Source organism: Lepidochelys kempii, chromosome 2 (assembly GCF_965140265.1).
Source record: "Lepidochelys kempii isolate rLepKem1 chromosome 2, rLepKem1.hap2, whole genome shotgun sequence".
Taxonomy (NCBI): Eukaryota; Metazoa; Chordata; order Testudines; family Cheloniidae; genus Lepidochelys; species Lepidochelys kempii.
Genome location: NC_133257.1, coordinates 52,784,233 through 52,809,686, shown reverse-complemented (window position 1 = coordinate 52,809,686; position 25,454 = coordinate 52,784,233). Strand labels below are relative to the sequence as shown.

The 25,454-nt window shown below is 41.5% G+C and overlaps 1 protein-coding gene across 5 annotated transcripts in view; it reads right to left on the bottom strand.

The window, feature by feature from the left end:
- Positions 1–590: 590 nt before the first annotated feature.
- The window catches only part of LOC140906575 (uncharacterized), a 56,340-nt gene continuing 31,476 nt past the window's right edge, over positions 591–25,454 (bottom strand). For 2 of the 5 annotated variants that reach the window (XM_073330742.1, XM_073330744.1), the window contains 3 exons: positions 20,678–20,792; positions 19,250–19,434; positions 591–890 (listed from right to left, as the gene is read on the bottom strand). In XM_073330742.1, the coding sequence (XP_073186843.1) occupies positions 723–890; positions 19,250–19,434; positions 20,678–20,792 (468 nt within the window). In that variant the 3' untranslated portion in view covers positions 591–722. Of the gene's footprint in view, positions 891–2,545; positions 2,714–12,135; positions 12,194–13,710; positions 13,874–15,094; positions 15,256–19,249; positions 19,435–20,677; positions 20,793–25,454 lie in introns of those variants that run through there. The other 3 variants (XR_012157155.1, XR_012157156.1, XM_073330743.1) reach the window with 3 other exon arrangements.

Below are 25,454 nucleotides of genomic sequence, written 5' to 3'. Positions count from 1 at the left end.
GGATTTTTGGAGTCCTAAGAAGTTTGTGCATATGTTGTTTAGCTGTTACCCCCAGCTAATTCATTTCCTTTGTTTTCTTTCTCCATTCTTCCCCAGAGGGGGGTAAAAGGGCTTGAGGGCACCCCACAGGAAGGAATTCCCAAGTGCAGCTTCCTGGGTTCCTAGGGGTTTTGCATTTGGGTGGTGGCAGCATCTACCCATCCAAGGTCAGAGAGAAGCTGTAACCTTGGGAGTTTAATACAAGCCTGGAGTGGCCAGTATTAATTTTTAGAATCCTTGCGGGCCCCCACCTTCTGCATTCGGAGTGCCAGAGTGGGGAATCAGCCTTGACTGCTCGTGACAGAGCCTGCCACCTTGGTTAGGACAGGAGTGATGACTGCATGGGGCTACCTTTGCAATTACACAAAAGCCACTCCTTGAAGTGGCCAAACGGGTTGCTTTTTAATTAATTTGAAGCCAGCTTCGCAAGGGCTGAGCATGCTGCCTCCACTCAGGGTTCTTAGCCCATCTCCCCAGGTTCCAAGTGATTCTGATAGGATCTAGTTTCATTTGTTGTGTAGAAATGCAGAATACTATTCTTGAAGAGCAGTATGCTTTATTTAGGTGCCTCAGGACATGCTCTTTTTTACAATGGGAATTTAAGAAACTAATTGTTAGTGTCCATTTAATTTTTAAAATTACTAGGTTAGCTCCCTTTCAGTAACTCCTTCCCTAAATAGAGCTTATTTAGCAGGTGACTTGTATGCTGTTAGAATATTGGAGAACTCTTTCCATCTTTCTCTCTGCAAGCTATGCTCTGTTTCCACTTGAGATTTCAGACTATTCAGGTCATAGGACATAGTACTAACATGTCCATGCATGCGACGGATTTCATCTTCTTTCTCCGAAATCTAGGTAATTTGAAAAGAAAAAGACATTAGCATTTAATTCTGTAGAATACAATTTAAGGCCTAGTAAGGCACTTTGCCCTAAAACTTTTTTCTAGGGTGAAATTTCATTTACAACAATACATAAACTGAACTAGTGTAAATGTTACTGGTTCCTAAAGTTACATCATCTAAGCCATAACACTTAACCCTACTTGTGTCAAACTTTGAGTAATCTTTCCTTTCAAGCTGCTGAAAAGGACGTATCTATAATAGATCCCTTATTTTGTATATTGGCCTTTTGGTTTACATGCTTATGTAAATAGGATATAGAGTAAGACAACACTCCAATGGCAAGTAAGAGTTCTGCACAGAACTACACAATAAAAGGTATCACTTTGCCCAGATTCTTCCTTGAATTTGATCTTTATTTTGAATGAGGTAAAAGAGCATGGAACATATGGTTTGAGCATTGGCCTGCTAAACCGAGGGTTGTGAGTTCAATCCTTGAGGGGGCCACTTAGAGATCTGGGGCAAAAATTGGAGATTGGTCCTGCTTTGAGCAGGGGGTTGGACTAGATGACCTCCTGAGGTCCCTTCCAACCCTGATACTCTATGATTCTATATGTTAGATATGAAAACTAGAGCCTTGCGTGTCAGTAAATCTGTGAACCATAAATCCTGTTAGAAGCAGACTTTCTTTCTTGGATTTCTTGCACTTTCTGAAGTATCTCAAAGCTGGAGAAAAAAGACTGGACTAGACTAACCACTGGTCTGATTTGATAATGGCAATTACTGTTGGTACGCTGCATAGTGTACGTGTTGTGACAGACTGACACCCCAGCAACCATAAGGGCTAACGTTGCCTTTACAAATCTGATTTTTGGCTTTGGTTAGTGGCTTAGTTCAAACGAGAACAGGTGTCCTGTTATGACAAGGAACAACTAACCTTATTTAAACTTTATAGACAGTCTTCAAAACATTTCGGGCACATCCCTGATAGGTGTGACGTACAGCCCTTGCCAAGTTGCATGTCTCTACTGCAAAGCATGGACGCACTAGAGCGTCTCAACTAAACAATTGTTTTTCCCATGTTTAAATTTTTACAGCAGTGTTTCCCCAACCTAATTCAGAAAAGCATTTGGGCTGGTTTGGCTGAAACTTCCCCCAAAAATTCAGCTTCAGTAGCCACCATTGGAAAACCCACAATGTTAGTTTGGTGAAATTATAAGCAACTGAAAACAGGGTCTTATGCATCGGATGAAGTGAGCTGTAGCTCACGAAAGCTTATGCTCAAATAAATTTGTTAGTCTCTAAGGTGCCACAAGTCCTCCTTTTCTTTTTGCGAATACAGACTAACACGGCTGCTACTCTGAAAAGGGTCTTATGGAAAGCTCCAGGCTATCTTGTAACTACAGGTGTTGCTACCTGCATTGCTTACAATAACAGGCCCTGGACTCGATACTCCAGATTTACACCAGCGTAAATAAAAAATGCTCGGAGTTATTTCACTTACCTTGACATAAGCCTAGAAAAGAGAATTTGGGCTGTCTGTAACTAAATGTGGTTTTAAATTACCACTTCATATTTTTTCCATAGCATCATTATGAAGAAGGGTGACCCACTTGTAGGGTAATATTCCTACCACTTCTTTTTTTTAAGAGCATGAATTTATTTACCTGTTTATGTAACTGAGAAATATGTTCTACTAAATGAGTTTTTTCTGTTCGCAGTTTCGAATTTTCCAGTTGAGCTCTTCACCATCTCCTTTCTAAATCTTTTTGCTGGCTCTGAAGTGACTGTCCATTTAGATTTACAGATTTCCTTCCTTGCTGGAGACGTAGTACCTATTGGTACAATGAATGGACTGACTTTGCATTTAAATTTCCAAAGCATTGTAGAAGCACTAACAAACTGATATTTCATTTCCTGTGCTTTCAGATTGCTCAGCAATCTAATTTAAAGATGGCAGTCACCCTCTTTAGTAGGAGGGTAGAGGCAGTCTTAACATTTTTCATTCAGAATAATGTAATGACCAGCTACAATCAATGCAAGAATTTAAAACTTATGTGGTAGAAACTCAACAGCCAGTGAAAATGCATTACCCACTCATTATTGCCATATACCAAAAAATTTCCCTGAAAGAATCTTCTCGAGGTCTCCCAGGGAATTTTTGCCTGTCCTAAAGTGTAAATGCAGTGGGGCAATGTTCATTTGTTTTTTACAGGCCTAAGAACACTGTCTATGCCAGGGGTCTCGACCTTTTTCTTTCTGAGGCCCCCCCAACATGCTATTAAAAACTCCATGGCCCACCTGTGCCACAACTAATTTTCTGCATATAAAAGCCAGGGCCGGCATTAGGGGGTAGCAAGCAGGGCAATTGCCTGGGGCCCCATGCCACAGGGGCCACCAGGGAGCTAAGTTTCTCAGGCTTTGTCTTCAGTCCCAGGTGGAAGGGCTCAGGGCCCTGGGCTTCAGCCCCATGCCATGGGACTTCAGCTTTCTGCCCTGGGCCCCAGCGAGTCTAACAGTGGCCCTGCTTGGTGGCCCCCCTGAAACCTGCTCCCAGCCCCCCAGGGGTCCCCAGACCCCTGGTTGAGAGCCACTGGTCTATGCTCAACAAATAAGCTTCCTTTTTTAGGGAGATGAGAGTGCTATCTTGTACTGTCCAGTCACCTTTGCATTACCTAGGGGTTTTTTTAATTCAGATTTATAAAATAAGCTATTTAAAGGTGCTGGATAGACAACAGAATTGTCAGAAGTTAGACATAGTGCCTTATTTAATAATTTCCCCACAAAAATTGAGAGTTTTATATGATGTCTTAGTGTTTCTGTGCTGTTTGTGAATGTCTTTTTTTATTTATTTTTTTTCCATGTGTGGGAGAACTTATACCTTTGACTTTACCTGCAATTCAAATGATTTTCAAAATGACTCTTAGAATTGTACACAAATGTCTAATTCCTACATTAGTATGATTACATGTGCAAATAAAGATGTTTGCATGCACCGTGAGTTCTGATTTGTATCCAGTTGCAGTAACTGAAGGCAACAGCATACTAATTTGTGCAGGTGCAATTATGAAAATCAGCTCCATAATATTCAAACTGAGCTGATCGTGGCAAAACTTATACTAATGAGCATGCAAATATGATTAGATTAATCTAGTTAGTCAAATAACTGAAGACAGACTTGTAAATATTTTTGAGCATATATTGCTCTTATTTGACTTGCTCTTAACTTGAGAACATTGCTGCTATTCATGAAAATATTTGTCTTGGTTTCTCATTTGTATCAAGATTGTTACAATCACTCCTAGCAAATACTAGTGAATAGCTCAAGAGACAGTTTTTGGACTTAACTTTCAGGGGACAAGTTGCAGGTTGTTTTGCAAATTATTCAATGAATACTTTTGAGTGCCAAATTAATTCACAGAGCTCAGAATGGCAAACCAAAAAAATACCTCACTTGATGAAATTTTTGGTTTGAATACTGTTTTGGAACAGCTCTCCGAAACAGTTGGGCTGTAGTGTTTTTCGTAGTCCATATGGTCATATATTTTTTTTTAGTACAGTTGCACTAATTTCATATGCTATAATTGCAAATGAAATTTTGTATATCTTGAACTTATACAACTTCCTTTCATACCAAAAGATCCCAAAGTATTTACAGAATGTGCATGTAGATTATCTACTTTGGAAGGCTAAGGGACTGAGTCAGCTTTGTTGGAATTTGAACTTTTGTGCTTGGGAGTCTAGATATTTCCAACGTGAGCTCTATACAACTCCGTCATCCATTCTAACATTATATAAGAGCTATTTTAATGCAATGTAACCCTAAACTGGCAACCTGTTACCAATTACATAGGTCAGGTTTTGATTTTTTTTAAGCTCCTTTTTGAGCTCAGAATTTTCATTGAAAATATTAATCAGAAATCTAACAAGGGAGGAAATTAATCTTTTACTTGAACTCCAGCTCTTTAAAGGTGTTCAGATGCCATTGGATTAGTATTGTATTTAATGCAATTAATTTGAAAAACTCAAAACAAATATGTAATGCCTGCTCTTGTGCAGTAAGAATCTTCTGTCTTTCATCCTGCAATAGTCTGTTCAGGTAAGTGAGCTCCATCTCAAGTTGTCGTTCTTTCTCCTTTTCACAGGCTAGTTCAGAAATCCTCCTTGTATGGCAGGTGCTTTCATCCTCTTTCAGCTGCTTCTCCTATAGCAAATCATGCATAAGTCTTTTATACCTAATCTATCTTGGATGACTTTTGCAGAAGTTAGAACTTACTCTCACAAAACGCATTTTTACAGACCTGCTTGCAGATGATAATGCTTGAAAACATCATGAAAATATTTTGCATGTACACAAATGGAGGACATTTCTGGGGACTTTGGCCTTTTTACGTTCAAGATAGTAAGAGTAACATCTTATTAACATTTGTTAATGTTGAGGACACTTTGCTTTGAAGCAGAGCTGAATCTTGAAAGGGGCCAAATGTAGGCCTACCTGAACATAACTGGCCTCATTTCTTAGTGGGCATGATTGGGAAGGTGATGGAAGATTAAGTTGTAAATAGCGATGTAACAAGCAGTATGCTGGAGACAGGATGCTGTGCTAGCTCAGATCAGCAGGAACACCCAGTGCTTGGAACAATGAACAAGAGAAACCTGCCACGTAAAGATCAGGTTATATATGAACAGAGCATGCTGTACAGGGATTGGTTCACACGAAGTAACCAAGCCAATCCCAAAATGTGTGATGCAATTTACAATAAATGCAATACAATGTGTAAATATATATAAAGGAAGAGGTTTTCTGTGTAAGTTTGGATGTGTGATACACCCTATATCCACCCTGTACGCTTGAGTTTGATCAACTCAGCGTAGCTTTGCTGTATGCCAAATTAAAATAGCTGAGTGAGGAGACCTGGAGTTGAACTGAGTTTTTTGGGAAGCCAAGTGGAAAGCGGTCTTGGGGGGAATCTCAGCGTAGTGGTATCGTGACTCAGATTCATTCGTCTGGAGCAGGTAATGTATAGCTGATTATATGTGTAACTTTATTATCAAGGATTGCAACCCACCAGTTTAGCAATGGTGTTGGAAGGGTTTAAATTTGAGGAGGTTTCCAGGGCACTGGAGGAATGGGTTAGATCTAAAGGAGGATCCTTTGGACTCCATAGGGAAGTGATAGGGGGAGATTAGAACCGGATGGAAAAGGGACTCCAGCAAATAGTATTAGACAAAAAATGCAAGAAAGAGACATAAACCATATTGTTCTCCACTAAAGAGAAATTCAAGGGAATAGAGGGACGTATTGTGAATACCTATGTAACAATGCTTGGTACAGCACTGAAAAGGTCTGTTGAATGCCACTGAAATTTTAAAGAATAAGACGCCTGGAGAGAACAGTAATTGTAGCTAAAGAATGAGTGCAAAAAACAAAGATAAGATCAGAGCTACGAAGAAAAATCTGCTGAGAAATGTCACTCTGGGAGATAAGTTTCAGAGTAGCAGCCGTGTTAGTCTGTATTCGCAAAAAGAAAGGGAGTACTTGTGGCACCTTAGAGACTAACCAATTTATTTGAGCCTAAGCTTTCGTGAGCTACAGCTCACTTCATCGCATGCAATTGCATGCGATGAAGTGAGCTGTAGCTCACGAAAGCTTAGGCTCAAATAAATTGGTTAGTCTCTAAGGTGCCACAAGTACTCCTTTTCTTTCTGGGAGATAAGTGAATTAAGGAAAGAGAGTTAGGAGTTAAATGGTTCACTTATACAGAATGTTAAAAATTTTAGAGTTCTGAAGGGATTAAGTAGGTTGGTGTAATAAAAGGATGTAATATTAAATAAGGAGGAAAAAATGCTTGTTTGATAAAGCCTGGTTATGGCAGTACAACTTAGTGCAGTCTTGCTTGGTGGAACCCTGGTAGTCAAACAAATTGTGTAATAGGAGCCAAGGTGGTAACCACTACCATCAATATGCTTTTGTCCCCAGAATCCTTTACAGCCATTCTGAAGGAAAATAGGACCTTTTCACAAAGGAATAGTCTGTAAATAATCAGCTGTAAATTACTTCTGTAGGCAGAGACACAATCTGATTTGAATCATTGGACTATGGATAATTTAGTCAAAATGATTTAAAAGAAATAAGGAGTTCTCATTTGAACTTGGCTGCCTCCAAATGTACAAGTGGGGAATGCAATCTGGGTACATTTGTCTAAAAAATTTAGTAGAGCAACACAAGGAGTGTTGAACAAAATTTCTGTAACTGTGCAAGATTTTAAACAAACACTCTTGGCTTGTAAACCCCCATTTTGTATGTTGAAAAATAATTGGCTTTTTAAAAGGTTCCACTAAAAATCCATTTGAATCTTGTGTTCAGAGTTGCAAAACTGATCCTTTTTGAATAGCTGCCAGTGTTTCCTGGCAGTCTTTGCTAAATTTAATTCTTTTCCCCCTCAAGCCAAACACAAGTAGCTGATGTTATCTGGCTTTACCTCAATGTTTTTATGAAGTTCAACATCTTTTAAAATAAGGACTAGTCATTAGCGGACATGGTTGTGGCTATGGCAGGGATGACTAGAACCAGACTCTGGATCCTTTTGCAGTAATGAAATAGCAGCTGAAAGAGCTGCAGGACAAGAATGAAAAATTAGAGCAAGTGCGCCTCTGGAGTACCAGCAAGATGAGGTGGTGGTCATAAGAGTAGCAATGTTAGGGACACTGTGCCTTAAGGTGGCTCTGAGTACTTAGACAATTACTTTGATAGGGATACATGGAAACTCTTTAAGCCCAAAAACAGTTATACTTCACGGGAAAATTAATATGGCTAACATGACAGACAAATTGGAGAAAGTCCAGAGAAGAGCAATGGAAATGATTAAAGGTCTAGAAAACATGACCTATGAGAGAAGATTGAAAAATTGGGTTTGTTTAGTCTGGAAAAGAAGATTGGGGGGCTGGGAGAAACATAACACATTTCAAGTACATAAAAGCTTGTTACAAGGAGGAGGGAGAAGAATTGTTGTTAATCTCTGAGGATAGGACCATCAGAGGAGTGAAGTTTTGGAAGAGTCTTCCAAGGGAAGCAGCGGGGGCAAAAGACCTATCTGGCTTTAAGATTAAACTCGATAAGTTTATGGAGGAGATGCTATGATGGGATAACATGATTTTGGTAATTGATCTTTAAATATTCATGGTAAATAGGCCCAATGGCCTGTGATGGGATGTTAGATGGGGTGGGATCTGAGTTCTACAGAAAATTCTTTCCTGGGTATCTAGCTGGTGAATCTTGCCCACATGCCCAGGGTTTAGCTGATCGCCATATTTGCGGTTGGGAAGGAGTTTTCCTCCAGGGCAGATTGGAAGAAGCCCTGGAGGTTTTTCGCCTTCCTCTGTAGCATGGGGCACGGGTCACTTGCTGGAGGATTCTTTGCTTCTTGAAGTCTTTAAACCACGATTTGAGCTCACTTCAGTAGCTCAGACATAGGTGAGAGGTTTTTCGCAGCAGTGGGTGGGTGAAATTCTGTGGCCTGCGTTGTGCAGGAGGTCAGACTAGATCATAACGGTCCCTTCTGACCTTAGTATCTATGAATCTAAGAAGCAATGTGCTTAAATTTCAGCAAGGGTGGGTTAGGTTGGACCTTAAGAAAAACTTCTTAACTGTCAGGGTGGTTAATCACTGGAATAAATTGTCTAAGGAGGTTGTGGAATCTCCATTATGGTCTTGATAATACTTAGTCCTGCCATGAGTGTAGGCCACTGGAGTAGATGACCTCTCAAGGTCCCTTCCAGTCCTATGATTCTATGATTTCATGGCAAATAAAGGCAAACGGTTGCCTTATGGAAGGAAGGTGCATATCCTTGGAACATGGAGTGTATATCGTAAAAGGGGTAAAACAAATGTAAAAACATTCTCTTTAATTAAAATCCTATGGAGGCTCCAAAGAGGAACCACCAAAGGTTGTTTTTTCTTTTTCAGATGGCTGTGCACTTTGGAAGCAGACTCTAACCCAGCACCAAGATCAGTGCATATAAGAAATGAAGCTTAACCATTAACACTGTTATGCAAAAGTTTTGTTTAACTGCAGTATAATGTAAATGTGGTTAGGAAGTAAAAACCTATGTGATGTGTTGTAAATGGAGGAAGAATCTTTAAATAGAATAAAGAATATATTAAAACTAATAAATTATATAAAAGATTGAAATGCCCTAGATTTGAAACAAATTTAGCTAACAGCTTAGCATTAAATCTATTAAAGAAATATTGTTCAATGATCAGTTTATGAATGTGCCAAGTGTTGAATTTCACCAATCTGCAGTCACTGGGGTTTGGTCAAAATTATTAAAAACTATTGAAAGGACTTCATGGACCAAAAAGTAAACTTTTTAAAAATGCATAAGCCTGCCAAGGTGGGGCAACAATGAAACTAGAGGGAGTTTGACATGGAAGCTAGTCTGACTGGGATTGGTATGTTGCTCTGAAACCAAGCTGGCAGAGATGATGTGGGAACCAAACAGTTCAACAGAAGTCAGCAGATGTACTACAGCCATTACATGAGCAAGTGTTTCAGCCAGAATTAGCATCTAAAGTATTGTGTTTTGAAAATCAACAAAGCAAAGAATTTATTGATAAGTTTTACAACATGGTACATATTAAATAGTTAAAATGTTTTTTAATATACAAGATAGTTAATTTCCTATCATGAAAGGTAAAAAACAAAACCAATTACATGCAGTATATGGGTTACGCTATGTAAAGTAGTTAAGACCTTAAGTGACAAGAGGCAACCTTCTTTGTTCTATACCACCACAGAAAAGTTAAAAATTTCATACAAGGGAGGCAATACTAATTGGTACAGGTTAAGAAAACTAACGAGGGTCCAATACCATGAAGTTTGGGGGTGGATGGAACATTGGTCACAGTATTTCCAGTGAAAGTAGTTTGGAAAGCACTACAACTATGGTGTGGAAGAAGTTTTTTTTCCCTTCTCAAGTACTGCTATAAGACAATGCAAGGTCTGGATAGTCCCAGAATTGTACGGCTGTTTGCACATGGGGGACACTTTCATATGTGCAAGTGCAACATCTTACAGACATAGTTGCTGCCATGTGGGTTCACTTTGGAGGAAACGGCCTCCAAATTGTACAGTATGGCTGACACACAGGGATGTTGGTAAAGTAAAAACTGCCTATGCTGGTGATGACCAGTATTGTGTGGTGGCTGAAGAGGCCCCCACCTGGTATGGACTCAGAGAATGTTATTTTAATTCGTCTATACTCTGTTTCACATCTAAATTTCCTGTGGTGATAAATGGAAAGATTTTGTATATATTGTACCATATTTTCGTAATGTTTTTAAAATAAAAGCAATGTTAAAATTACCAAAGGATACTTTAAAGACAAAGTTTATTAGGTGGGATTACACCCTGGGGAGTCTGCCAGAGAATGTGTGATTGCACCCCCAGTTTGTACTTTGAGCCTAATATTAATGGTGGGTCAAATGATCACAACTACTGTGGTCTTGCAGATGTGTTGCTGGTTGGTAAACGTGAAAAAGCACAGAGAATGGAGTAAGATATGAATGAAACAAATACTAACATAAAAACCAAGAAAATAAAAGGAGTGGAAATGTAGGCCTGGCTTTGACATAAGTAACTGGCCTCATTTCTTAGTGGGCATGATTGGGAAGGTGAATGGAAGGTTACATAGTAAATAGGGGCTTGACAGGGCGTATGCTGGAATCAGAATGTCTGTGCTAGCTAAGATAAGGAGGAAGCACCGTGGTGCTTGGGACAATGGATGAGATATAAACCCAAATGTGAAGATCAGGTTATACATGAGTGCATGGATACAGCATGCTGTACAGCAAGTGGTTCTCAACCTATTTACCATTTACCAAAAAAAACCTATTTACCGGAGATGCCCGGAGCATCATAAGTGCTCTGTGCAGTCGACGCCGCTGAGAGCGATCTAGCAGGTGACTGGGTTTTTTTGGTCTGCTCTCATTGAGGTGGTGAAGCTGGCCATTTTTTAACTGGCTTCTTAGATTTTGGGGACCTCGGTGATGAAGGGACTGCGAACCTTTGTCAGGAAAGTCCTTCTTGTCTCGGGTTGGAGGCTGGTCTCAATGATTTTTTCAGTAATATAAGTTTCAGCCTCCAGGCCCTATCTCTTCATGCCCTAGCTTTTAATTAAGAGCAATGGGCACATTTCGGGGGAACATGAGATTCTCCCGGACACACTGAGTGTGTCCATCAGACTGGGATCGCCTCTCTGCAGGTCGAACATCTTTTAAAACCCAGCAAATCAGGCATTCCGAAATAAACTTGCTATGGGGAAAGCTAAGGAAAAACATTTTTTTTTTAAACAGGCAAAGCTAAACTGAAGCCCAAATTATCTAAATACTAAACTTTCTAACTATCTAAGACTTATCTAACAAATGAGAGTTTTTCAGCGGGACTGCTGAGCTCCGTCTCAGGCCGGGGGTGGTTGAGAAAGAACTGAGTGCTCCCGGTTGCACGTGCTATACTTCAAGTGCCGACAGCTGCAAAACTCTGAGCGAAGGCGCAGGGATGCACCATTACCTGGAGTGGAGCACCCATAGGGGGACACATCTCGTAGAACCTCAGTTACTGCACAAGGTGAGTAACTTTCCCTTCTCACCCTATTTACCGTTGTAGGCTGCATCCAATACTACCTGTATGGCCCTGAGGATTTCACATGGGCCGCAGCTCTGTGCAGATTGGGCTGCAGGTTGAGAATCACTGCTGTACGGGGATTGGTTCCTACAAAGTAACCAAGCCAATCGCAAAACCTGTGATGCAATGTAATGTGTAAATGTATACAAAGGAAGAGGTTTTCTGAGTAACTTTGGATGTGTGGTTCGCACTATATCCACCCCCTACACTTCAGTCTGATCAATTCTGTAGTTTTGCTGTATGCCACCTAAAGATTCCTAAGGAAGAAATCTGGAGTCAAACTGAGGTTTGGGGAATCCTAGTTGGAAAAGGTTTCAGAATAACAGCCGTGTTAGTCTGTATTTGCAAAAAGAAAAGGAGTATGCCTACAGACAGCCCCGCAACCTGAAGCAAATACTCACCAACAACCACATACCACACAACAGAACCACTAACCCAGGAACTTATCCTTGCAACAAAGCCCGTTGCCAACTGTGCCCACATATCTATTCAGGGGACACCATCACAGGGCCTAACAACATCAGCCACACTATCAGAGGCTCGTTCACCTGCACATCCACCAATGTGATATATGCCATCATGTGCCAGCAATGCCCCTCTGCCATGTACATTGGTCAAACTGGACAGTCTCTACGTAAAAGAATAAATGGACACAAATCAGATGTCAAGAATTATAACATTCATAAACTAGTCGGAGAACACTTCAATCTCTCCGGTCACGCAATCACAGACATGAAGGTCGCTATCTTAAAACAAAAAAACTTCAAATCCAGACTCCAGTGAGAAACTGCTGAATTGGAATTCATTTGCAAATTGGATACTATTAATTTAGGCTTAAATAGAGACTGGGAGTGGCTAAGTCATTATGCAAGGTAGCCTATTTCCCCTTGTTTTTTCCTACCCCCCCCCCCAGATGTTCTGGTTAAACTTGGATTTAAACTTGGAGAGTGGTCAGTTTGGATGAGCTATTGCCAGCAGGAGAGTGAGTTTGTGTGTGTGTGTGTGTCCCCGGGAAAAAAAACGGGGGGGGGGTGAGAGAGCCTGGATTTGTGCTGGACATGGCCCACCTTGATTATCATGCACATTGTAGGGAGAGTGGTCACTTTGGATGAGCTATTACCAGCAGGAGAGTGAGTTTGTGTGTGTATGGGGATGGGGGGTGAGAGAACCTGGATTTGTGCTGGAAATGGCCCACCTTGATTATCATGCACATTGTAGGGAGAGTGGTCACTTTGGATGAGCTATTACCAGCAGGAGAGTGAGTTTGTGTGTGTGTTTTCTGGAGGGGGGTGAGGGGGTGAGAGAACCTGGATTTGTGCAGGAAATGACCCAACTTGATGATCACTTTAGATAAGCTATTACCAGCAGGACAGTGGGGTGGGAGGAGGTATTGTTTCATGTTCTCTGTGTGTATATAAAGTCTGCTGCAGTTTCCACGGTATGCATCCGATGAAGTGAGCTGTAGCTCACAAAAGCTCATGCTCAAATAAATTGGTTAGTCTCTAAGATGCCACAAGTACTCCTTTTCTAGTTGGAAAAAGGTCTTGCAGGGAATCCAACACCCTGTCCCAAGTGAGACTGCTATGCACAACTTCAGTACTAGTGAGCATAGTACAGAGTAGCACAATGTATAGTTGTGGAGGGAAAACACATCTGCAGCGTAGCAACTCCAGGAAGGAGGGTTATGCTTATTGGGTCCAGCTGATTTAAAAGCCACAAGATGTACAAAGAGACTTTTTTTTAAAAGACTTTTTAAAAAACAGTTCTTAAAACTGTAAGGGTAGTCATTGTCTTCTACTTGCTGTTGAATGGCTTTCTTCTAGTGTATGTGTAATGCATCTGATGAAGTGAGCTGTAGCTCATGGAAGCTTATGCTCAAATAAATTTGTTAGCCTCTAAGGTGCCACAAGTCCTCCTTTTCTTTTTGCGAATACAGACTAACACGGCTGCTACTCTGAAACCTGTACATGTAATGTGCCTCGGGTAGCATGTGACCAGGATGCATCACGAATTTGGTGCTCTGGTTGGATCTTTAGTTTCCCCGGCTTGGGCTGGGTACTGACAGGGAGTACAACATGAATGCTGATCCATGCCTCCCCATGGCCTTATTTAAAATAAACCATAAAAAAAAAAAAACAACAACTTACTCTATCCAGCTGCCTGGTGGCTTCCAGAACTTGAGACTGTAAGAGGCCATTTTGTTTTGTCAGATATCCACAGTCTTCTGCCATTTTGTTACGTAAATATTTATCCTTATCAGCAGAAAGTTCTTTTTCTTTAAGCTGCTGTCGTAGTTTTTCAGCTTCCTCACTAAATAAAAATAGTTCCAACTTTAGCCCCAAATCCAATATTGCTGATTACATTTTATAAGGAGCAATCTTCCTGTAGTATTTTTACTGACTTTAAAGTTTGATCTAAATTGCAGTGATCCCATTTTCTGTGAAAAAGGATAGGCAGTTTGCAGTTCATAGACTTTTCTGTTTGTAGGACTACAATTTTTGTAAGACTAACTTGTGCCTCATGGGTTGATTTGATGCTTTGGTAATGTTTGTAAAAAGACCAGCTTGTTTTTCTAATCCATTTATACTGTTCCTGAGCTGTCCTGCCTCTTGTGCTGCTGTTCTCAGACCTACGGGGTCCAATTCTAAGCTTGATTAAAAGATTAGTTTAAAAAAAAAAAACACCACCTTTTACTTTCTCAATTTGAACCAGTCTGGTGGTGGTCAAGAATTGCCATGATAGAATGTCTCTGGCCATTTAATAAGATCATTTACCATCTGAAATAAATGATATCCGCGCACCACCCTCATGAATCCCTCTAGCCAAAGCATCTTGGAGTTGTACAACAGAATCAGAGCAAGTGACACCAAGATTCTTAATCGGATTCACTCCAAACAAATCCAACACATGAGGACACAATAGAGAAGAGTGAGCTTCCTATCTCCCGTATACAAACCTCAGTCTTCCCAGGATTGAAGACAACAAACGGAGGCCCGTATTCTCTGGAACTGACCACTGTAGAGACGGTCATAACATCAGCCCCATATATCAGGCAGTTACTTGGTGTGTGGTGGAAGCCTAGCTCTTCTGGGACTAAGCCAGGGAGACACATGGATAGTCTCCATCTCATGCCCCAGATATACCTCATGTGCCCCTATTGCCCAAACCGCCACCATAATTTACAACTCCATGAGAGTCTCAATATAAAGAATAGGCGACTTTCCTCACACTCCTATGAAGTCAATGTGGGGAAGCTTAAATTGTTCTGGGTGATGCTATGCCTGGATAAACACAGGTTTTTATTGACACTATTATAAAATTGTCTTGAATGCCAAATTCACTTTTTTTTAAAATGCCCCCAAATATAACATGCTCTCCACATGTTCCATTATGTCAGTTTTACTAGCACCAAGGGCCCTGTTGCCACTGGAAATTCCAGATGCTCAGTGCCTCCAAAGAATGCCCCCCTCCCCCCCCAAATTAGCTACTGAAATAAGTAAATCACAAGCTCTGATGTAGAATTGCAGATGTCCCTACCGAAGTTCTTTAGCAATATGCTGCTCCATGGACTGGGAGCTAGTGAAGTATTTCTCCTCCAGCTGATGGAGCAAAGCCTGCACTCTTACGCATTCTGATCTATTTTCCACAAGCTTTGCTTCCATACTCTGGTGTTGCTGAATCTGCCGGTGGAGCTGAACATAACCATGTAGAGATTAAAGACCCCGTGAGCATGGAAACCTGCCTTTCCCAATTTTTTCCCCTTTACCGTAATGTTGGAAGCACCGGCCCTATTTCTGGGAAGGAAAAGGGGCTCTCTGAATAGTTGTTAGCTCCAGCTGTGAGCACTCTGTAGGCCACCGATGCTGTGGATCATGGACAGATCATCCTTTTCTTTTAATCGTTACGTGCAAGAGGGTCACAAAACACTCTTCTATACTAACATGGGGGTCATGGTATGGGGAAGGCTGAGAACCACTGCTCTAGGGTTTGCTAGACCATTTTCATTTCTCCAATGGGGATAATACTTAACTATTCTACTTCACAGGGTAGTGTGAGGCTCGTATTCATCAAAGTACTTTGAGATTCCCTTATGGAAATCACACTAAGTGCAAAAGCAGTATTCCCCACTTGAGAAGTGTTCTAGATAGGGTGCCGAATGCCCAACAGAAATGGGGCCTCTGCTAGTGTAAATGTCTGTTCTCCACTGCTGTGTGCTGACCGTGAGCTCTCTGCTGTAGTTGTAAAGTCTGAGCATCTTGAAGAACCATGATGTCTCCTCCTTATCTTAGTATTGGGATAGAGAACAGTTTAGGTTTGCCATTTTTCCTCTTCCTCCTGTTCTACAGAAGCCTCCAGAGGAGATTTTCAGTGGCCCTAAGGGAGTTGGGTACCCAAATCCCATTGTCTTTGTTTCATTTGAACCAGGCGGTATATTTACCTGTGTTTTTTCCTAAGCTACCTTCATCTCCAGAGAAGCAGCGTCTCCATACCTTAAATGTCAGGCAAAGGCTAGCCTTTTATCTGGACAGGACTAAACCGTTTTGTGCTTTGCCTGGTTTGTGTTTGTCATATGTGGACCATATGAAGGGTCAAACGGTCTCTTCACAGACAATCTCCAAATGGATAACATCCTGCACCAAGACAGTATATGAAATGGCCTCAGCTATGCCCCCTCTGCAGGTGCAAGCTCATTCAACAGTTTTGATAAATCTGTGTACCTAAAGGAGTGTCTCTGTATTTCACATGGTGTTCAGAAGCAACATATTATCCAGTTTTTTCTCAAACATATATTTAAATTGAGTGCTGTTTTAGAACCTTCTTTGTATCTCCTAAGGGTGAAATTGAGAAGAAGCACTGACAGATTTCTGTGCTCTCTAGACAGACAGGGTCAATTTTAACTCTCTGGCGTAAGCTTTATACAGGTAGATATCTATGGACTTCAGTAAGGCTGCAGGTATTTACAACAAAACTGAATTTGGTGAAATAACTCATTTTTAATCTCTCTTCCTGTTTATCTGGTTGCTGGGATTGTGGCTGAGAAAGGATTGTATATTCCCAGACCCACACTTCCCCTGTATAAGAATAGTATTCAGGCAAAAACTAGAGCCATCTGTATGTGTGGGGTGGGTTGTTACATTTTGTGTGTTCTCTGCTACTGGGAAGCCAGAAATAATAGTTTAGTTTTTCCTCCCACACTTGAATATAGACTAAATATTATCCTGAGTTTAAATTGATGCTGATCAGAACTTCCTGAACTTTGACAGAATAGGTAAAAAATTAAAAAACATTTCTCTCAGCTCTTGTCTAACTATATGAAACAATTTTTTGCAGCAGAAAACCAAGATAAGTAATATGGGGAATTGTGCCACAATGGATTTTTCCCAAACAATATTCCCTAAAAATGTAATGGCACATACTCATGTAATTCCTTAGCAACAGCATTTTGTGTCATGTCCTATGAAATGAAATGCAGTATTGTGATATTCCAAACTGCAGGTAGCAATCCATAAGTGAACTGTGACAAAGTGAAGCCAACAACCAGCTTGCACGGGACAGCCACAAATGAGGTGTTCTAAAGAGCTTTCAGTTCACTGATAAGAAATGTTTAAAAAAAGTGTGGCAGGACACTTATGTTTGCAATACAAAAATGTTCAAAAAATCTTTTCATTAAGAATGGGAATAATCCTTTTGCAAAGACTTTTGTTAATTGTTTTTCCTTTTCTCCCCCCTCCCCCCAAGCATCTCTATCCTTCATGGTTGGTGGTTGGCAGCAGCTAACAGACCACTTTCCCCATTTAGCTATTCACTGAAGTTTAGCTAAATTACAGCAAGTCATTGGATTTTTTGTTCTGGACTGTCAATGACAGACCTGCAATTCAGCAGGAAGAGAGTAGAGGCCTGTTTAATTTGGCAGACAAAGGCAGAACAAGATCCAATGGCTGAAAGCTGAGGTTCAAATTCAGACTAGAAACAAGGCGTAATCTTTTACAAGGAGGGTAATTAGCCATTGGAACAACTTAATGATGTAGTGGATTCTCCATCACATGAAGACATAAATCAAGGTTGGATATCTTTCTAAAAGGTAAGGTCTAGCTGAACCAGAAATTATATAGAAAACCCTTGGTGAAATTCTATCACCTGAATTAGGCAAGAGTCAGACTAGAATTTGACTTGAAAATCTATGAATTTCTGAGTAATGGTGTAGTGTACGTGGCTATTCGTTTCCAGTGACTTCACTTGAAGGGTGAATAGTATTATTTTTTTAAATGTAAACTGACCCAATTTCAAATGGTTGAGAGAAATGTCTGCCAGGGAATTGTCAATAAATATTGTGGATTGTTACTCCGTGTTGTGACTTTTATATGGGCAGATCTGTATAGTGTGGGAGTAGAGGTAGCGACTCATTTTCTACAGCTGCGGAATCTGATGCAGAAGTATGCTTCAAAATAAAAACATTTTAACAAAAAAATGAACAAATCCTACACATGAACCACTGCAGGAGTCTGCAAACAGGCAGCATAAAAGCTGTGAGCTGTCTCACTTGTATTTAATGTGATGTTAACACTTAAGCCTAACAATGACCATTTAAAACTCCCATATGAATTAGCCCTAACTTAAATAATCAAGGTAATCCAGACTAAGTGACTAATCCAATTCTAATGTGGCTCTTTATCTAGCTATCGTGTCTATGTGGCCAAACTTTCCTTTATTTTGTTTGTTTTTTCTTTTTGTTTGTGTACTAGTACAGAGTCCCTGCTCTCAGGGTTACTCTCTGCATCTAAAGATTCCTAAATAACTGCTAGATAAGGGAGACCTTATTTCATTCCAAATTCTTCACTCTAATTTTTAGAACTCTTGATTAAATCCAGTCTGTCTGACCTGAATCCTGATTAACCAGAAGCAGACCTACACTGTGAAGTTGTTGACTTCAGCATATGGACCCTGATTCAAATCCCTTATATGCATACTTAAAATTAAGCATGTGGTTTAAGGGCTTTACTGAATCGTGGCCATAAAGACTAAAAATCAAGGAAGCTGATGGACCCAGTCTGCACGTCTTTGATTATGCCAAACTGTTAGAATATAGAATATCAGGGTTGGAAAGGACCTCAGGAGGTCATCTAGTCCAACCCCTTTGCTCAAAGCAGGACCAATCCCCAATTTTTGCCCCAGATCCCTAAATGGCCCCCTCAAAGATTGAACTCACGACCCTCGGTTTCGCAGGCCAATGCTCAAACCACTGAGCTATCCCTCCCCCCCCAGCAGGATTTAGTGCACAGAGACTTAGATGCTGAAATTCTGATTGTCTGTCTATTATCTGGAGAACTGTCCAGCAGGCTTTGAAGTCCTCCTGAGATGATGCTCATGATGATCTCAACTCCCGATTGTCAAAGTTTTGGGTGTTCCTTGACACTTTCAAGTGTACACTAAGACTTTGATATTTGGGGGAAAATTCCGATAGTAAGAAATTTAGATCTAATTATACTGTGTGGATGTCTTTGAAAGGGAATGGTGAAAGCTTGCCCTCCTACAAGTACTTTCAAAGTAGGCCAGATGGGGTGGGGGGACCATCCTGCAGGAGTGGATTGGATGATTTAACAGATATTCCCCATTTCTAACGTCTAAACATCTGAGAGTCTGATGTATACATTTAATTATGAAAAGGGGTATTTAGCTATTACTTACTTGGTTTTCCAAATGGTGGAGATTATGCTCTCTTTCTTTTATGGAATTCATGGCCCTCTGTAGCTCTTGCTGGACTCCTAGTAGTTCTGCTTCTTTGTGTGAAATGTCCTGAATGACAATCTCAGCAAGATTCTTCAGCTTTATAACATCCTCCATTAATAATAGCTTTTCTCTAGTATTGGCATCTGTGTGAAATCACCAGTCTTTCAGATGCTAGTTCCATAAACTAAAATCCGTATCCTTCAGTCTGCACACTGAGTTCTGAAACTGCTTAGTGGGATGCTCAAGGGACTAGTGGTTAAAAAACCAGAAGATTACAGAACGTTTCGATCTAGAATGGGCCTGTTTTACTATGACATACTATAGACCAGGGGTTCTCAAACTGGGGGTTGGGACCCCTTTGGGGGGTCATGAGGTTATTACATGGGGGGTCGTGAGCTGTCAGCCCCCACCCTAAACCCCACTTTGCCTCCAGCATTTATAATGGCGTTAAATATACTAAAAAGTGTTTTTAATTTATAAGGGGGGTTGCACTCAGAGGCTTGCTGTGTGTACAAAAGTTTGAGAACCACTGCTATAGACTGTGTTAAATAATAATTTAACCATCACCACCGTTACTTTTTTAAAAAAACATAGTCACTATTAAGACTGTAATGAACTATTTCTCTTATGCATGGAATGAACTCTCAAACTGCCACTCTTCTTATTAAAATCCCTCCTAAAAATCCTCTTTCATATTACCTAAAAGAAGACAGCAAACTTCATCAGTCTGGCCAAGGAGGTATATGGAACCAGCAAGATATGCATGTGCCAAAACCAAGTAACCATGAGATTCTATTCCTTATCCTTCACCCCTTTCGACAAAAGGCTTGTCAGCAGTGAGAACATGTACCCATTGCAGACAACACATGTCCGCAAATGGCTGAACTTAGCTGGTGCTCAACACGCTTAACTGGAAGTAGTTAAAATCTCCAGTTACTAAATAAAAGTAATCAGCATGATGAAATGGAAATAGCTGCTGCTTTTAACTGTGGTCTCTAAAAATGTTGCTAATCGTGGGTTAATTGTCTGTATCTGTGGTTACAACATTTTCCACACCAGCTCAACTGCACCTGTTACCAGAGACAGATAGATCTCCTGGTATAGCCAAGGCAATATTGTTTGTTATGCTCACTAGCTGTCATGCGTTTGATTAGATGCCTTGCCTTTTTCCTTCTGTACACATCTAGTACAATTTTGGTTTTTGTGAAAGCTTTTTCTATGACAGACTACTTTCAAATATTCCAAAATAACCCTCTGGTATTTCCACTTCATCCTATTTTATTTAACATATTCATTCATATACATAATTTGTCCAGGATAGGTATGTATTTTTCTCTAGGATGAGCTATTGGATAAGTACCACACATGGGAATCATCCTTTACTACCTGATAGAGTTTGCAGATGTTTATGCATGGCTTGGTTTTCTGCATCAAAAAACTTGGTGCTGTTCTCTTTCTTTCCAAGTTCCAGCTGAGCAGTATTTATTTCTGACTGTAATTCCTACAAATAGGAATAATTAAGAATAAGAATTTTTATGTGCTGCTGTTTGACGATAACATAAATGTACTAATCTTGAGGGTGCTGAAAGGGTTCCGTATTTATACTAGGAAAAATAGGCAAGGGTTAAAAAGTGAGAAACAAAGCAAGGAAAAAGGCCCTAGGCTGTGCAAAATAGGTAAGTATTAAATTACAATTAAAGACTCCACTCTTATTGGATCCATTCTTTACTCCCACGCTCACAAAGAATTCTAGTGCAGGAGCAGGCAAACTTTTTGGCTTGAGGGCCACATTGGGTTTCCAAAATTGTATGGAGGGCTGGTTGGGGGGGGCTGTGCCAAACAACCAGGTGTGGCCCTCCCTGCTCACCCCCTGATAGCCTCCCCCTCCCCCCCGGGACTCCTGCCCCATTCACCCCTGACTGCCTCCTGCAGACCATCCAACCCCTCCTCTCCTTCCTGACTGCCCCCCGGGACCCCTGCTCCCATTCAACCCCCCCATTTCCTGCCTTCTGACCACCCCGACCCCTATCCACACCCTGGCCCCAACCACCTCCCCGAACTCCCCTGCCTTCTATCCAACCCCCCACTTGCCCTCTTACGCGCTGTCTAGAGCACCGGTGGCTGACCGTGCTACAGCCGTGCTGCCCAGAGCACCAGGATAGGCAGCCATGCCGCCTGGCTGGAGTCAGCCATGCCACCGCACAGCACAGAGCACCGGGTCAGGCCGGGCTCTGCAGCTGCGCTGCCCCAGGCAAAGCTCGCAGCCCCGACGCCCAGAGCATTGTGCCGGCGGTGCAGTGAGCTGAGGCTGCGGGGAAGGGGGAACAGCAAGGGAGGGGTCGGGGGTGAGTCTCCTGGGCTGAGAGCTCAGAGGCCAGGCAGGAGGGTCCATCTGACCCCCATCGTTTGCCCACCTCTGCCGTAATGGGATTCCTAAATACAAAGTGTACCAGCCATTTGTGAGCAGGCATGGCCGCTACAGGTTTGGCAATACTCTTGCTTCCCAGGAAATGTTCACTTAATGCTGGCCTTCAAGTAGGATTCCTTCAGACTTATGTGGATACTTCCCTTATAATTAAGTTCTTATTCTGTGCACACCCATCAAGGTGCCTGTTGTGTTTGAGGGAAGCTTGTGTATCCCCTGCTCTTGGGTTTATTATACTGTACAGTATAAAAAACAGGGTCCCATTTAATTGCCCACAAACTCAACAAAACTGAAGCTAACAAGAAACTTAAATCACTTAACCACACACAGTCAGCAGCTGGCCACAATACCAATCAGCCTTCCTGTTTTGTAATGAAAACAAGTCTGTACAAATGCCAACTTTCTTTCAGGAAAATACAGAAATACCTATGCTATATATGTAGCTGTATGCATTCATATACCTACTAATCTCTTGTCAAATCACTGATGTCACTTTTGCCTGTAAAATGCTTCATAAAGAAAAATCCACGCGTGCACATAAGGAAGTCCTTCAGTAAGTTTCTTCCAGAAGCTGGGATAGACCGTAACAGCGAGATCCTCCAGTGATGGTGATTTCATTGCACCAGTCCATTATATTGTTAAAATTTGAAAAGAGTATCTGGTGCCTTTCATGGTGCACAACCTCTGCAAACTGAAGTTGCAGTCATTAGGGCCTCAGTCCCACAAAGGACCCATGACTTCACTGGGACAATTCAGGGGCATTAGGGCCTGTCTGTGTGGCTCCCTTTGCTGGAGTGGAGATTGAAACTGATGGTCACTGGGGTGCTTTGTTCAGTTTTCTCCAGGAACTTGAACTTAGTGTCAGATAATACTGCTTTGCGATTGGTAGGGAAAACAGAAGACAATGGTTATTGCTCCTTGGTTTTCATACAGTAAATCTATAAGTGTAATTTGTTTTTCTTTTGGATTTGGTGGTAAACAGATGAATGTCTAATGACAAGACAAAGGCGAAGCTATTGATGAGCCAGTGCATATTTTAAATGGTTTACAGCTTGGATTGTGTGGAACAGAAGGACATATAACACAGACTTCAACATAAGCATTTTAGTTCTGTCCTCAGTTGCACTTGAAAAGCAATGGAATTGCATGGGGGTAACGGAGGCCAGAACTTGGTTTTGTAGATAAATTCCCACTTGTCACTGTAAGGAAATGGGGGTCAAAACAAGCCCTCTATAAATGCTCATACTAAACCACTAAAATCTTTTTGCACTCTTGTTTAAGGGCCCGATGCCCTGAATCCTGATCCTTTTCTCTCTCATTAGCTTCAGTGGGAGTTGGAGTCTGCATAGGTTGCCAGCACCTTGTAGGATCAAATTCTAAGTGGAATATAGAAGATGGGGGCGGGGGGGGGGATGAATGGCAGTGGTAGGCGTCTGCAAACATTAGCTTCTATTGAAAATTGTATTTCTCACTAATAGCCAACAAACTAAATGGGAGAAATCCGTGTGGCATTTGTAAGATTTTTTTTTTTCTCTTCTGGTTAGAACCAGAAAGGTATCACAGCTGGTTACGCAGAAATACCCAAATCCATATATTTTTTATACGTAGCCGGAAGCACGAAACATTCCTTTAATGTTCTCTTCAAGTTGAACTGTTCTTCACACAGCTGTAGCAAGTTGCTTAGGGCAGGTCTACGTTTCAAAAGCTGCAGCCGCGCCACTGCAGAGCTTCAGTGAAGACGCTCCTATGCCAATGGGAGAGCGTCTCCTGTTGGGGTAGTAATCCACCTCCTCAAGAGGCAGTAGCTATGTTGACAGGAAAAGCCCTCCCGTCAACACAGTGTTGTCTATGCCAGGAATTAGGTTGGTATAGCAAGTTGCTGCAGGGTGTGAATTTTTCACACTCCTGAGTGATGTAGTTATACTAAGTTTGTAGTGTAGACCTGGTCTTAGAACCATACAGCACCCAGGCCTTCTCCTCTAAGTATGTTAAGTGACAAATCTTTGATTCCAAGGGTTTAATTATCTACCATGTCTTTTACTCTCTAGTAGTGAAAAACCAAGAATTGTTAAAGACTTGTTCGCAGTTACTGATATAATCAGAACCTACTCAGTATGCGGCTGTTGACCTTCTCAAGCCTTGTGACATAGTAAATTATAGCCCAATGGAAAAATTACATGGGAAAGAATGAATGATGCACATGTAAATTGCTTCTCTTCTTGTTTCATGTGAGCAAGCAGATTCCTTCACCTAGAAAATCCTTCTGACAAGTAAATAAACCTCAAGGTACTTTGCGGGCTGGCACAGTTTTATTCCCTTTGTTTTTTCTCATACTTTATTTATGAGCTGCCGAGCTCTTGCAAGGGAAAAACAGTGGCTTTTTCTCTTAATATTAATACCGTATTCGTTATTGGAGGAAATCAGTTTGATTAAGCTAATTAGGATACTCAGCAACTTCTAGTTATGGTACTACAAAATGCAGTATAAACTTAAATATCACTGTCTCCCTTTTCCTGTTCAGGTTATAAAGAAGCATGTTTATCAATAAAGACAAAGGTCAACAGTGTCACTAAATTCAGACTGGGCCTCCAGCCTGCAAATACTTATGCAGATGCAGTCCTATTGATTAATCCATGCATAAAGTTCAGCACATGAAGCAAAAGTGTGCTTTTCATAAGGGAAAGGACTGATGATGTCAGTGCCGCCGTGCTCTAAGAGCTCATGATAATGACAGTTCAAGTTTCAGTTCCAGTTTTTGTTGTAGTTAAATTAAGTACAGTAAGTTAAATCTACTGCACCGATGTGTTTAGAGTACTTGTGTCAGCTGGTATTTCCTGCTGAATATCCTGCCCTAACCTCAAACAAAAAAGTCAATGTTCATGAAATGAAACTGATGCATTTCAAAATAGGAGATTTAAAGGATTTTTGAAGCACTGTACTTTTTAATGAAACTTGTGATGTATCATTTTAACAAATGAAGAGATAACAGGAGTGTGGGTCTTTGCCCCTCTGGACGCAGTCCTTAAGGCTCAGCTCCACAAAAGGCCTTTGGCATTGCAGTGCTGAGTGTGGTAGAGCTAACTTTTAGGTTCCTAGAAAATCACAAGAATAGATTGCAATCCACAAAGCCTGGTTAGGCAGCTCAGCTCCCCATGCGGTGAATGGGGTCCTTAGAATGAGATCAATAACAGCTAGCACACGGGGCGGGGAACTGCTCAAGCTAGCCAAAGGAAGATGGGGATGGATTAATCTTTTGTGGGCCCCAGCGCCTGGATCATGGCCCTGCCCCCTGCTCCACCTGTGCCTTGCCCCAAGACCCTTCCCCTGAGGCTCCACCCTGAGGCCGGGCTCCCACTCAGCCTCTTCTCCCACCCCATCCTCACCCCGGCACAGCCTGCTACTCACAAGGAGGGAGGGGGTGAAGAGCAAGCAGGGGCCAAGCAATGGGCAGGGTCTCGGGGGGAAGAGGTGCCTTGTAAATCTGGTACTGAAGGGAGACACTGGCCACAGGGATATGTGCTAAGCTTGCCCCCTCTCTCAGACAGTGGCCCAAGTCCAGGGCCACACAGAGTTTTGTAGGGTCCCCCACCCTTCCTCCCCAAAAAACCCCAAGCATGCAAAAACACTGAGGGGAGGCCCTGGGGAGGGGTGGAAGGGTTTGAGAGCAAGCCTGCCCTACAGAGGCAACTCCTGCTCCAGGTGTTATAATGCCGCTCAGGTTTGGCCCAGCCACCCCTT